This window comes from Sciurus vulgaris (assembly GCF_902686455.1).
Source record: "Sciurus vulgaris genome assembly, chromosome: 16".
NCBI classification, from domain to species: Eukaryota; Metazoa; Chordata; class Mammalia; order Rodentia; family Sciuridae; genus Sciurus; species Sciurus vulgaris.
Genome location: NC_136477.1, coordinates 41,375,713 through 41,391,579, shown reverse-complemented (window position 1 = coordinate 41,391,579; position 15,867 = coordinate 41,375,713). Strand labels below are relative to the sequence as shown.

Sequence of the window (15,867 nt, the reverse complement as noted above, 5' to 3'; positions counted from 1 at the left end):
CGCTGGGCACTACTTGAAGCACTCTTATATATTACCTTGCCAAGTCTTTATTCAACCCGGAGATTCATTACCACCATGTCCAGAAGAGGACACTGCAACAGAGAGACATGCAGTAAGCTGACCAAATTCTGTGACTCGATCCAAACACATTCTAGTTCTCAAGCTCACTCTTAAATGCTACACCATGTTTAATGATGATTTTGTCTCTATGAATTTAATGTCAGATTTTTTACCACGCATGGGAAACCAATGGCCATCTGAGATCTCCACACTACACATGCAGCCTTTACTCTTCCAATTCCAGGTGCTCTGGATGACTTTGGGAAGCAGACGTGCTCCAAAGAAATGTACTTAACTAAATGCATTTTTCAAACCTAGATTTTTCAGGATGCCTTCTGCAGTTTCATATGCTAGACCTATGTAAAAGGAGCACCCAAAAATAAAGATACTCTGTCAATATTTCATTCCTTTTTCTTTCATTTTTCTTGAGGGCAGAAGGAAGAGTAAAAGAGAAAGAAATCTGTAACAAACTGTAGTAATACACTACAAAAATTACAGTAACTTCATAATAGAAGTGGAGTAGATAACAAGATCACAAAGTCTGACTCCACGTTGTAAAAGACCCTTGGGAAAATCCTCACATGGAGCTCCCGAAGGCTGTAGTGTAATAATGGTATTTCTTTATCTCGTGGGTGCATATGGTTTTAATGGGCAAGCATAGCATGCCAAGATGGGTCCTGTGCCCAGAAGATGGGCTATACTACTATGGAGAAAGAAAATCCTCGGCTGAAAAGCTCTCACCTACAAGACCAGTTTAGAAATCCTGTGTGCTTGATTATTTGAGTCGATGTATTTCCACAGAGATTGGGGCAAACTATCCTATTGTGTTCCAAATAAGGCACACAATAAAATGCAGAGCTGGAAGACACTGTAGATAAAGAGTTAAAGACATTCGATGGTCTAAATGTCACTCTACCACACTGGAACTCTGTCTCAATAGTCTCTATTGACTCATCAGAGGAATAGAAATGAGACTGTTTGAAACACCCCCAACTTAGGCAATATACTATAAGTGGTACAGAATTATCTGAAAAAAAAAAATCTAAAACAGGATAAAGGCTATGTAAAGAAATTTGGTTCATCTCTGCCTATTAGGGTTCTTAAATTTTCTCTCATTACAAGTTGTTTGTTTTTTAAGAATGGAGTTCTCCCCAAAAGGGGAATGTCTTCATCCATCTGGGCTGCCTGTGTGACTTAAATAACTAATGTTTATTTCTCACAGTTCTAAAGACCCTAAAGACCATGATTAATGTGCCAGCAGATTCAGGGATGGGTAAGGACCCTCTTTTTGGTTTGTAGATTGCTGCCTTACTGTATCCTCACCTGACAGAGAAAGACAGGTCTCTGGTTTCTCGCTCAACTTATAAGAACACAAATTCCATTATGGAGTGCCACCCGTATGACCTCATCTAACTTTACTTTTCAAAGGTTTCACTTCCAAATACTATTATATTGGCAGTTAGGTAAGAAACTTGGGAGGACACAAATATTCAATCTACAACAGAGAACGATCACTAATTTTAGCAGACCTCAGAAGATATATACATTTTAATGTGCTGAAAAATTTTAAATAATCTCCAATATGTTATCTACTTGTTCGAAATATAAATTATACTAGCAAATTTCAGGCATGTACTCTACATAAGCTCATCTCAACTTCCTAAGTGTTATTTAAGTGCTTGCTTGATTTTCAACCCAGATTTTATTCAAACTCTCATTTTAAAACTCTCATCAGAAAAATAAGAAGTGCCATTTACCTTGAGATTCAAACCCTTGAAACATTCAAAATTGCAAATCCCTTTCCACTATTAGTGTCTTCAATCTGTGATGTCAATGTGTTTCATGTTTAGAGTTTAAATTACCTTCTAGAGGTCTGGTTGTTCAAATCACCAAATAATACCTAAAAATATTGGGCTTATTGTGCAAATATGGAACTTAAACATTCTCAAAACACAACAGAAAATACAGCTGTGTGATATAGTTAAACATTTACAAGACTCCCATTGTCAGGAAATATTTTGCAATTTTATCATTTGACAATTAGTTAATACTGTACTCTAGTTTCTACTGCCAAAAAATAAACAAATCTCCATATATTATCACATTATTTTTATGCCTCTGTTAAACCTTTACATATTTAGAAATATATTTATGGTAGGCAAAATATGACCCATTAAGACCCCAAATACATTGAGAGAGCACAAAAGTTTGTATTTCCTGCAATGCTATGTTACTACTAGAAACACAATTTAACCCTAAAAGGGAAACCATGGCAATAACCAACAGCTTAATGGGACAGAAAATTTCAGTTTTATTTTAAAGCACAATAAGATTTCATGCAAGTACAGAGAAATACAGTAAAATATCTTTGATAACTTTAGATTTTCTATTTTCCAAAGTTGGTCCCACATTTGGAATATTAACAGCATTAATGTCCCAATGTATTTGACCATCTTTTCTTTGATAATTCACGTGCCAGCATATCAAATCTGTGACTTACAATCTATCACTTCCAAACAATAATCATTATAGCTTGTGAAGAAACAGGACAAACGTATCTTCTCTTGTTGTTCTCACTCCTTGCTTTAAAACCTCAGTATCTTTACACAAGCACTAATATAACTTATCTAAGGAACACATGAATAAAGAGTTGATGAATTTGATGATTATGAGGGAAAAATAACAGAATGACATCTACTCACCTCCCTGAATACACATTGCAAGGAGAAATGCAACCTTCTAATTAAATTTCAAATAAAATAAACCCTAAATTACATGTGAGTGGGCTACTGTTGCTGTAGAAGAAATACTGTTTTGTTGATTTGCAAACATTTTTCATTATTGAATTTTTGATGCACCTGTTAAATAGCAAATCACAGTAGGGGGAGTAATTGTTTTGAAAGTACCATTGAAAATTTAAAACAATTTAAAACAAGCTATTCATAACACTTAATAGAAATTCCACATTCTGTTAGGCTCTGTGCTTTAATTATAAACTTTCTGAATGAAATACGAGTGTCCATGTACACCTCAGGATAACTCTGCAGACTCATGCCAATGCGACGTTAGCATCAGACACGTTTGATGTTGTAAATTACACATCATTAAGAGCTGTGACATAGTCCCCCAGATTTGCATAAGGCAACTCATAGATCATCATCAAGATGAACACCAAGATCTTAGAGTTTAGCCCTGTCCAGAGTTGGCAGGTTGAATTATATAAACGCCACATAATATTTGTTTGAGTTCAAGTCTCACGTTCCATACAGTTACATGAAAAATCCGAAATGATTGTGGATAAATCGATCTATGATAATGCCATCACTGACCTGATTTTTCATGAGACTTAGAGGTCCAGTCCTCTCAATTTTCCAATGAGGCTCGAAGAGGTTATATGGTATTAAATGGAACCGGCTTTGGAGTATCAAGATATTGGGTTCCAAAATACTAACTCTGGGACTTTTCCAATTTAACATCTCTAAAACTCCCTTTCCTTATCTACAAAGTGGGAACGGTAACCACAATACCACCTTTTTGGGGTTGTCGTGCATTTAACAGGGAGCTATAAAGTTTGATGCACAGAGAGTAAGAACAAGGGTTGGGTGCTATTAAATGATTCCAAAAGTCCCTCAGCGGCTGTATCAGAGTAAAAATATTCCACGAAGCTCTAGTTTTGGACTTAAAGGTGTTCCTCCTAAAACAGACAACTTTCAACCCTTCATTTTCTTAATTTGAAAAAGTATATTGACTAAAGATGTTTGCCCATTCGCCTTGTCTATATTTTAGCACCATGAATACAGTGCTCAAGTTCATTTCGGAGGAACATCTGGAAAGAAATGTAAAGAAATTGCTGCAAACCCCAGACATGCTGTGCTGCATCAATCTACATAATTTGAAATGACCCATATTTGCCTTTCATGCTTACAGACCAAAGAAGTGTGACTGAATTACAGAGCAAAAGCCAATTTTTTTTTTTTTTTTTTTTTTTTTTAATTTCCAGGGGGAAGAGTGGGGAAAGTGGGGGTGGGGAGAAGCCAGAGAGAGAGAAACCTTTCCAGTGAATTTAAGGAAAAAAAAAAAAAAAAAAAATGGTGAACCAGAACACTGAGTGGACACTTGAAAGGCTCATTTAACAGACCAACTAGCAAACAGCTTCAGCGAGGAGAACAGTTTTCCCTATCACATCCCCCAAAAAGCACTACAGGAATGTCATAGAACACAGCTAGCTCCAGGGTCCTTGGTCACAGCTAGCGTGTAGGGTGTTCTTAGCGGTCTCTTCAAGGTTCCAGAATTTGGAGATTTTCAACAGCCCAGGGAGCTCTCATTACTTGCTTGAAATCACAAACAGCTCAAGCTAAAGCAGACAAACACTGCTACAAAGAAACACACGAAATCCCGACAGATTGGAAATCGGGCACCATTTTAGAGGCTGCGGGTATCACCTGACCCCAATTCACACTTAAAAGAAAACTTCTATTGGTACAAGAAGTCAAGGGTATGCCAACCCTGTACTCTCTTCCAACTTGGTTCCCTGGGTCCAAACTACCAGTTGGCCAATAGGACAATCAAATTCAGGGGCTCTGGTTTATAGGTGCCCTTCCAACTCCACCCCAAATGTGAAAGGGATTCTCCTGAAGGGCGGTTTCCTGGAACTCAATAGCTCCTCACCTTGCCTTCAAATCGTGTGCATCTTGAACAGGTTTTATTATTATTGTTGCTGTTGTTATTGTTAAAATGAAGTGGAAAATAAAAGGAAAAGAAAAAAGAAAGAAAGAAAGAAGAAGAAAAAAGAGGCCAGGAAGCTGGCCCGCTGTGCTTCCTTATCCCAACAACTTCGCCAGGATTCCCGAGGAGAGAGCGCGCCCGCACACACCCAATAGGAGACAGCCAGCAGGGCGTCCGTCTCTGGCTACACGGTCCTCGACTCTGGCCAGAGCCAGGCTGGCCCTTTCGCCCCAACGCTGTCTCTTCTGCCCCTTGGTGCTCCGCAGCAGCGAATGGTGACGGAGTACCTGGAGCTCCACTCTAGCCCCACAACCTCACATCTCTCATCCTTGGCACCGAGTACAAGAGGCAGGACTCCCATTCCCATAGTGGGCAGTACGGCGGAGGTGGTCCAGTGTCTGGGTAATGCAAATATTCATTCGGCGCCCCCAACGCGCCCCCCAACACTGAGTGCCTCGCATCCTGCAGGGGCGCAACCCCAGCCCCACGCCCTGCGCCCCAGCCAACTCTACCGCCCAAGCGGCTACACCTTCTCCTTTTGCGCTCAACTTACCGTGGCCGGGCTCAGCTTTAGGCATCCCCAGGAGCTTTTCTCTCCTTCCACCCGCTGAGCTCTTCATCCTCCTGCTGCCGGTCGCCCGGCGCCCTGGCCCTGGCATCCGGGAGGAGCAGCCTCCTGGGCTGTCTGTCCCGGGGACGCACGCTGCCTGCCGGTAGCTTCGGCGGCTATGGTCGCGGCAAGCGGTGAGCAGCGGCCGCGGAGAATGGTGCCCGTTGCTCCGCGCGAGCTGTCCCTGGGGCGCGGGCTGGAGGTGGCAGTCAGCGCGCCTCTGCCTCCGCCGCGCTCGCGGCGCTCCGCACGCGTCCTGAGCCCGCGCCAGCCCCAGGTGCACCGGGTGGAGAAGAGGTGCGAGCTGGCGTGGAGGGAGGGGCCCGGCCTGGGGGGCGCTGGAGAGAGGGAGATGGATTAGAGGAGAAGTACCTTTAATGGAATGAGTGGGTCGAGAGTGTTAAGGGGAAATGCGAGGAGAAATGCATCCAGAAACTAGAGATGTAGAAAATGAGCCCTAGTGAGCTGCTCCTGGAGGCTCAGAAAAGGGGCTTACCTTTTGTGCCTAAGTCTTTTATCCTTCTGAATTGGGTGCAGTACCTAACAACTCCCCCACCCTGTTTTTCAATAGTTAACCTCAACAACCTCAGGCAGCAGCTGAAAGAGATTGGATGAAGCTACTGCAAATATACAGGGAAGTCCTGCATCTACAAATCCCTCAGATTTTTCTTCCCTTACCTGATTTTTCTCCCATTCATATCCCCCCTCCCTCCTATCCACCCCCAGCGTGCACACAGACACAACAACACTACTGATCTGTGCTGGAACTTAGATGTACATTTCTCAAACTTTACTGTGCACAGGAATCACCTTAGGATCTTGCTAAAGTTCAGATTCTAATACAATAGTTCGGAGGGGGGCCTGAGATTCTGCATTTTTAATGGTTTGGTAGCAGCTGTGATCCAAGAACCACATTTTGAATTGCAGAAGCACAAAGAAGCAAACAAAATAAAACTGTTTTCTGATATCAGTTGAGCCATTTGTACAATAATCTGAAATAAATCACTAAGATACTGTTTTTCATGGGATTTCAAGATGCTGTGGAGGCCAAAATAATTTATAACCATGAACACAGTCCCCAAGGATACAATACATGCTAGTCTTTCATTGTTGTCGCTAATTACTCTTAATAACATCATTATGAATACTAATATTCATAGGTGGAGAGGTTGACAACTCACCACTCTACCTGTTCTCAAGAGAAGCTCTGAAAAAAAAAAAAAATCAGCAGGGATCACCTAACAAACACCATCATTTAGAAAGAAAATGTAAATAATATTCTCTGACATGCATTGTCCTCCTCCTCTGAGCAAGTTGACTTTCACAGATTGCAGCACTGTTCAAGTGTGTATTAAGCAGTTAAATCGCTTATCAAGCTAGCAAAATGGAAACCAAGAAGAGAAAATGCCAAGAAGAAGAAATAGAGAAAAACAGTCAATGCACCAAAAGATGTGTTGTTTTGACTTAGTGTGACTGTTTAGTTTGGCACATTCTTCCCATCCCTACCCATGCTTTCATCTGAATTCAGTCACTCATCTCTGCATTGCAATTCAGCAAGTACTTGCAAAGGCTTTACCATGGTAAAGACTTTTCCTAGGATGAGCAAAATCTGCCCGTATGCATGCTTTGAAAGAGAATTTTGACAGTATACCAACAAATGTCATATTAGGCAGAATGTATACCAGAAGGGAACACCAAACTCATTGCCATGAAGTTCAAAATGTAGAGAGACCTGGAGAGACTTTATGGAAGCAAGGCTGTTCAAGATGAACCTTAACATCATAGGATTTCCTCGGGCAGAGATAAAAAGCTGGGGAACAAGGGAGCAGTCATGTACCATTCTGCCCAGGACATGCAACACACGGAGAAGGTAGAAGAATTGGCTTGAAAGATTGGCAGAGGCCATGTCAAGTGGGGCTATGATTGCTAGCCTGAGCAGAGTTGAGCAGGGGACTACCATTACCAGAAATATACCAGGAAGAAAACTCTGGCATAACAGGTTAATAGGGTGACCTATGACCAGAAATTAATGGAGCTGTAGGAAGCATTTGGACCAAGTGAATACCCCAAGTAAAGGATGGAGCAGGAACAAGGATAACAGCTGTGGAAATTAAACATAAGGATTTTAGAAAAAGTCATTGCCAAGATGGTATTAACAGTATACAGCAGTTATATGAAAGAGAGGGATGTGTTCAGGATATCTCTAAGTTTATGCCTGGAGAACTGGAAATGGTGATGTCATTACAAATTGAGAATTCAGAAAAAGAACTTGGAGTTGGTTGGTTTGATTTTTATATATGTTTGGCAAAGGTTATCAGATGAGTTCTCTTTGGACGTGTACTTGGAGGTTTGAGGGAGATGTTCAGGTGGAGATGTTTGCACAATTAGAAATGTAAGCCTTGCTCTGAGGAAGTGGATTCTATGCTAGAGCTTGTGTTAGCTCTTGTATTTGGCAGCTCTGAGTGTGTATATGGAATTCGGTTGTCTGGAAAGTAAGTGGTTGGTGAGGTAGGATAGAGAATGAATTTAAAGTGCTATGGACAAAAGCATGAAATTATATGACCTTCCTGTTCCACATGACTTTCCTGCTCCTCGGTATTCTCATCTGTAAAATATGTATTACTGTCCCCTTCTCATAAAGTTTGGCTATGAGGATTAAGTAAAATGCTGTGCTGCTTCTTCCCTCTTTTATCACATTGGCCTGTTCAGTCTGAGAAGGCAGAGATCGTATGTATCATGCTGACCATTAAAAGCCCTAACACCCAATGCAATGCTTGGGAGAAAGTAGATACTAAAAATTTATAAGTATTTAAATAATGGATTAATTATTAAGTAAGAATTAGAAAAGAGAGTAAAACACAACCAAAAAAATGGGAAGAGATGGCTAAGTGGGTTTTGTTATTTCAATATCATGGAAATCAAGTTAGGAAAAAGTTTTTTGTTACTAGGATAGTCACTGGTTACAGATGGATGCAGAGAAACATGAATACACATTGAGAAAGATTTTGTTTTAGAAGGAGATCTGACTTAAGAGTTAACCAATTGCATTGAAGAAAACGTTGCACTAGAGATCTATCAAGATTGTGAGTAGCAAAGGAATTCAAGGAGGAACAATAGATTACTCTTTAAAGAAACTTGACTAAGAACTGAAGATGAGAAAGAGATTGGTAGTGAGAAAAGATTTTTCTTCCTTAGTAAAGTCTAAACACACTTTGTTGATGAGGGTAAGGGGCCAAGAGTGTGGGAGAGAAGTTTCAGGAAACAGAAGGGGACAATTGATTGAGCAATATCTGAATGGAGAACCATTAGTAACCAAAGTGGAAGCAATCCTTCTCAGCAGAGAACCAAGAGTGGAAGCAATCCTTTCTTATAAGCAAGAACAAATGAAAAGAACAAGTATATATTGATGTTTTACAGTGGAGTGAAAGGACGTGAAAAATGTACATATTATTTTGCCCCAATATCTCCAGGAAAACAGACGTGAGACCTTCTGCTGTTACCTTTTTATCAACAAGATAAAGCACTGTGAGTTTAACTATGAAAATAATTGAAAAAAAGTTATAACAAGGAATATCTTTGTGACTCAACAAAAAATGAGAAGAAATTATTGTCATATGGGAAGCTGCCTTTGGATAAACTTATGCACTCATTATAATGAGGACTATCATTGTTATCACACTGCCCTGTAATATTTAAGAGAGAAGTAAATAAAGCATACAACGTACAACATGCTCTACCCAAGATTAGTAAACAGCAAAGTAGGAATTATAGGCCATTCAGCAAGTGAGGGATTTCCTAGAATTTAATCCCATGGCCTCTGGACACTTACAGATCTGGTGTGTTTTTGCCATGCTGCCCATCTGCAGTTTGTGGGAACTTGCACAATCTACTTACACTCTCTGAGCCTTTGTTTTTTCATCTGGAAAGCTGGGATAAGACTGGTTACCCTCTAGTCGCAGGTTTTGAGATTTAAATAAGATAATATTGGTAAAGTAGTGGCTCTTGAACTTAAACATGCATCAAAATCACTTGCTGACATTGTCAAAATGCAAGATTCCTGGGTTCCTCCCCTAGAGTAACCAATTCACTGGATCTAAGATGGGGCTCCAGAATCTATTTCTAGAAATTCCTAGGTGCTGCTGCTGCAGTTTTTGGCAGGAAAACCATACTTTGAGAACCACTGGTGGAAAGCATGTAACAAAATGCCTGGTACACAGCAGGGACTAAATGCACAGTAGCTAGTGTTTGAAGTTATCGTCAGCTCACGTATGATAGCTAAAGACAGGGTCCAAGTTCAAAAGAATATAAATGAAGCCTGAAGATAAGTGATGGAAAGGGATCATTGAGAGAGATTGTGAATTTGAAGGTCATAAAATTGAAGATTATATTTAATATGAGGGAAGTTGTGAGAAAAAAATTCAAAGATCAGGAGGTTCTAACTGAGGAGAAAATTCAACCCTTTAGAATTATGGAGATCAATTTATATTTCATCCAATATCTTTTAAAAGGGTCACTTATAATGAAACACAAAGACCTAACAAGAAAATCAGATCACAGGAAAAGAAAAGGGGTCACAGGAAGAATGTCAGATATATCAAAGAGATGGTCAACACTATTGCTGTAGCTGAACACAGAGCCAGGATCTCGGCCTCAGAAGCCATGGAGAAGCAGGTGTCATGTCATATCACATAGCTGCCATCGCCTGAGGTGAACATCTGTAAATCCCAGTCTCTTGTGCTGGAAAAAAAGAAAAAAAATCTCAATCTTGGCAGGAAATTTCTTTATGCAGTATTGGGTAACTTGTAACTCATGGTGTTTTGAAGTGAGAACCTTCAATTACGAATCCAGGCATGACATTACAACATAGTGAATGCAATGCACATCTGGAAGCAGTTAAAAAGAAATGCTCTAAACACTTAGCCTTCCAGTGATTCAACTTTACTCACTTACGGCCTTCCATGTATAGAGCACCTGTATTTTGTTACATGCCATGGTGATGCTTTATATGGGCCATCTTTAACCCTAATAAGATCTCCTCTGTGAGATGAGAAAATAAAGCTCAGAGAGATTAAGTGACTTATGTGAAGTCACATCTCATCAGTTCCCACCTCTGGTTATAAAGCATGTACAATTTCCAATCTAAAATACCATTATTAAATCATTAAAATACAGTTAATAAATGTAGTCCATTCATATTCATTTTCTCTTAAATTGGGTTGTTTAAGAAGCAGGTTCTGGACACATGGAAATTAGTGTGCTGGAAGAGTATTGGAGAGAGCTTTTTGGATCTAGACCTATGAGAACAGAGGACATAGAAATTGGGTAAAAGAGGGAGGTGAACAACAGAGGCCTTAGCCAATTCCTGGAGAGGTCTGGGCTGGATCAACCCTTTTGTTATCCTGAAACAATCGCAGAGAACTAGGTCTTTTTATCATTGCATCCATCAGTCATTTATAATAATCAGAGTTGAATGCATTTTGTAGTTTGCAGACCTAACCTTAGAATTGAGCATCTTATCATTGCTGTAAGATGTTTATCTGGTATGCAGCAATTACTTTCATAAATATTCTTTGGAAAGCATGGAACCTTTGGAGGAACACCAATGTATTTAAAAGCATATCTTTGAGATCATATAATTTAAATTGAGAAGCAAATGAAATATATAGAGGTTAAACTTCTATAATGGTTACAACAGTGGTATCTACCTTGTAGAGTGGATATGAGGGTTAAGAGTCTACCATAAAATAAGTCCTATCAAAGTATTCACTTTTTATTTTCTAAGTACAATAGGTGGCAATGAAAAGTTTTGCCAAGAATAAAAATGAAGGAAGTACAAACACATCTACAGTGAGTTCATAGTAGGAAGCTATCACTGTATCAGAGAAAGGTTAATGAAGGAGAAGAAATTTACTTGAGTCTTGAAGAATGCACTGGACTTTGAAAAGAAAAAAGCAATGATGAGGATAAGAACATTCTAGAGAAGAGACATGCACAAGGAATGGAGTCTAAGTTTTTTTTTTTTGTTTGTTTTTTTTTTAAGTTCAGCAAATGAACTTATTGCCAAGGATACAGGTGACAGGTTGGGAATACGATTGAATATTTTAAATTCTCAGTTAATCACTATGGCTTTATTTAGAAGAAAATGAAGACAAAATTTTAAGCAAACTACACATCTGAACAAAATAATGTTTTCTAAAAATAAACTTATGAAGAATTGAAATGGAAGAAATCAGAAGCCCAAAAACCTGTTTCTTGTTCCTGCCTAACTTTAACCTTTCTTTTTGGAAGATGTTCTCTTTAAGGCAACATTTCTCAAAGTGTGGTTAGTGAATCAGCAGCAGCAGCAGCAGCAGCAGGTAACTTATTACAAACACAGATTCCTGGCTTCTGGCCCTGGCCTACCATAGCAGATAGTCTGGATGTAGGTCTCAGCAGTCTGTTTTAATAAACACTGCAGATGATTCTGATACATTCTCAAGTTTGAGAATCGTTGTTGCACTGTTTCAATAACATATTTTCCTCCTGGAGTAAATGTCTGACTGATGTAGCTTGCTTCTCTAACTCTAGAGGGTGTGATTGCTGTCTACTAACATCTTTCCAGCCTGCCTCTGACCACAGGACTCAGCACGAAACATTGCTATACTCCACTATGGATCAGATGTCTTTGAACAATTTTTCAGGATTAATCTTTAACACAAAGTTCCTTCCATTTGTTTTGGATGTGGGATACCACAGCACCAGTGTGTCTATTCCACTAGAATTAACACACCAGAAAATATCCCTAGAAAGAACTTCCTGGGTGTCAGAAAGACAGCCCTGATGAGTATGCTTTTCCATGACAAAAAGCAAACAAGAAACCTAAAAAGCCCTTTTCCATTACTAGCCAAACTCCAGAGAGGCTATATATACATATATGTATGTATATATACATAAATGTATGTAAAACTGCAACAAAAAATGTTCAAAATAATTAGAGCTTCAACATTGAGGAGGGGACTACAGTTGGTAGAAAATGCTTATAGTACATGCTAAATAAGAAATGGCCAAATCAGAACATCCTTATTCTCTCTGGAGATACTGGATCCTTTTTGATCAATGGATCAGAAGTTGCAGGATGAGAATGAACTGACCAGGTTGGGTGTGGGGAGGGAACGTAGGGGAGGGTGAAAACACAGACTGCAGGGGACCTCAGCCCAGAGTTGCTCATAAAGTAGTTGTGGGTTGAGCTCCAAGAATGGGCTTTTTTCACAGATTCCCAGTTGTTTCCACCAGTGACCCAGGGACCATCATTTGAGGACCACTGGCCTAGCAAGTCCTCCATTGCCATGACCAATAGTTGGCATGTTGCAGTCACTCCACATCATTTGCTGACTGCATAAATACCTAGGAAACCCTGTCTCTATTAGATTTGAGACCATTCCTAATAGCCCCAGTGGTTGTGACAACTTTCACCTCTAAAATTTTCCGAACACATCCTCTACACAGCTCAGTCTATATTCCCCTTTCCTTGTTGTTGGATCACCAGTTTTGCAGAAGCACCTTGGGCTAACAGTGCTTTGAATTTGTATGCAATTGATTTATTAAGGGAATTCTCTGGAAGAAGTCAGTAGGAGAGTGGGATGAATGGAAAAGACAAGGAAGCCAAGCAAGTATGTAGGTGATGTCGTAGAGAGAGTAACTTCAGCCTCATCCTGTAGGGGAACCCTGGACAAGGACACTGGACTTTTCTAGTCCCACACCCGCCATTCAACACTGATTAAGGTTCCCAGGAGGGTGTACATTGTCAGGCACTTCCCGTTCTCTGCATAACTGGGTAAAGTGACTCTAGTTGTCCAAGAGTGATTGTATGAAAATGAATCACAGATGTGTGGGGATCTGAGAGACTATCGGTAGAACAGCAACATGCCTATTCACATGTGTGCGTGAAGACGTTTTCTGGGGATGTATCTTAGCTTTCTAACTGGATTTTGAACTCCTGGCGAATCAAAGGTATGTTGTGAGTTTCTTTAGGTTGACCCATATGAAATTGCCACTGTTTGGCCATTTTTGAGAAATAAAACTGGCAATTTTATATTCCTAAAACCAATACCTGTGTCTTAATTGACCACCATTCAACAATGGGATAGATTAATCATCAATCATCAGCAGTTTTCAGTTCCCTACTCGTATCAGAACAAGATGCCCTCTGACTCTGAAAGCTGTCAACAGACCAAAGGCCATTTGTAGTGTGCCTGCGATTACTCTTCTTATGAGTTATGTATTCACTACAACTTAGCCAATTTTGTTGACTTATTATTGTAGTTACGCATATTAGTTAAAAATTGCATAAACTGACAAAATATGAGTGTGGAAAAAAGACATGTTGCATCTATGAAAACTAAATTTAATGCTTTTCAATTTTCCAAAATATCAGTTGTTTCAAAACAAACAAAAAACCTGCTCTTGAATTAGGTGCCAGTGAGACAGCTGTAAAAGACTGGAAAAATCATAACAATCTGGAAGCAATTGCTCACAAGGGATGTCTTAATAAATGTCCTTAATGTCATATTGCAGATTAAAGAAACCCAAGCTAGGTATTGTGGTGTTTTAATTAAGATGTTTTGGCCTAAAGTAACAGAAATTCTACTTAGATGGCTTACAAGGAATAATGGAACTATCTTTCCTGTTAGCCAGAAGTCCTGAGGTAGAAAAGCTCCAGGGTTGTTAAATGCAACAGCTTAATCAAATCATCCCATGCCCTTTCCACCTTTCTGCCTAACCATTTACAGTTTACTGGTAAACATCCTTGGAGAATGGAAATCACTGTGATAGTGTAAGGAAACTCATCTTAATAAATCAGGTACCAAAGACAGAAAGGAACTCTTGCACCCCAACTTCTGTCTGTGCAATGACTTTTAAGAGCAAAGAATTATGTCAAAGAAGCTCCCCAGGTTTCTTTTGTGTTTCATTTTCCAGAAACAGGTCTTATGCCTAATTCTATTCACAGGAAAAGTAGAGAATCACCCAATTCAATTGGGACTAAAAAGATACCTGGGGAGTGGGGGGGCTCTTGGCAACGTGGAAAAGTGGAGTAGCTCTTGGAGGATCAGTACAGTGTGCTCCACGCCAATCATGCTTCCTGAGTTATGCAAGATATGATGATAAACACCCACACTGAAGGAAAGATCTTTGCCCTACATTTAAAAATTAGTGAGTGAATGTACATTCATATGTATTAAGCTAAAAATAAAAACGTCTCAGTTATATATTCCTTGCTTTACCCGACTTTTACTGACTTACTGATCCCATCACCTCAGAGAAGAATTCCTAATATACTTATGTACTTAACTGTATATTTTAAAGCATGGGGTCTCACATAAAGCATGAGGTCAACAAGCATAGAAAACAGTGATGATAACACTTATATGGTGCAACAGGTATTCAATCGGTGCTTACTGATTTACTGTAGACAGAGGTCAAGAATAGAGAAGAAAGTGTGTAGGTCTCTTACATGACTTGCTCCTACCTGGGAAATCATGTCTAGTGCCATGTGAAGTAGAATATTTGTTCTACTTCAAATATTAAAGGCTTTTCACCCTTAAGAGGATTAGTCCTATTAATAATTTGGAAAGCTACTGGTGGCAGAAAAAAATGCTGTATGTTCATAAGCCATCTACTTAACCTTCTAGGGAAGTGGAAAAACAACTTTCCTAGCTGCTTAGCATCTATAAGATGCCCTATGATTACTTCTGGTCAAGGACATGTTAACTGAAGACACTGTCCCAAATATTGACCCCAAAAGGTTTCCAGGATTTTTGTGTAAACATTAGCCCATTCTCTCTTCCACCTTACCCTATCATTTGTAGATTTGAATCAGAGGAACAATGGAAAATGACAAGATCCCAAGATCTAACAGCTAACACATGCCAAGCATCCTGTTGGAATGAAGTTAAGTGTCTTATTGATAAACTCAGGAGATGATGTGGTTACCACAGCAATTAGTGAGCACCAACAAACACATGAATGGAATAACGAAATCAGAGTAGCTGCAGGCAGAAACGTGAAGCAAGAAATGCTGGCTTTTTAGCATATTTCTCTCCACTTGGCTTTTTGAAAAATTTCCCCCCTCCCCACTTTTAATGCCTTTCTTTTTGTACTCCACTCCAAACACTTATAAACATTTATGTTGCTCTGCTGAAAAAGAAATCCATCTACTTGCAACATGCTAAATTATAAAGAACTTAATTTGGTTGCACTCTTTCATGTTCATTTGCATTTTAAAAGGCCTACAGAAAGACCACAATGCTTACACCTAAAGAATGAATCACTAATGGTTGACTTTCAATCATCAGAAAGAGAAAAAAAAAATATTACTATGCAAATTATACCATATAGGCAGCAACCTACTTCAATTAGAATCCCAACCCTGAACAGAAATTAAGTTTACATTTTGAATGTTTTCCTAAAATAACATACTAAAAAAAGCAACTGTT

At 39.4% G+C, this 15,867-nt stretch overlaps 1 protein-coding gene across 2 annotated transcripts in view; it reads right to left on the bottom strand.

Annotated features, from left to right (window-relative positions):
- Nucleotides 1-6,004, bottom strand: part of ZNF385D (zinc finger protein 385D) — an 857,219-nt gene extending 851,215 nt beyond the window's left edge. For both annotated transcript variants that reach the window (XM_079114281.1, XM_079114282.1), the window contains exons 1-2: nt 5,892-6,004; nt 5,339-5,733 (exon numbers count right to left, since the gene is read on the bottom strand). In XM_079114281.1, the coding sequence (XP_078970407.1) occupies nt 5,339-5,444 (106 nt within the window). In that variant the 5' untranslated portion in view covers nt 5,445-5,733; nt 5,892-6,004. The remainder of the gene's footprint in view (nt 1-5,338; nt 5,734-5,891) is intronic.
- Nucleotides 6,005-15,867: the final 9,863 nt, after the last annotated feature.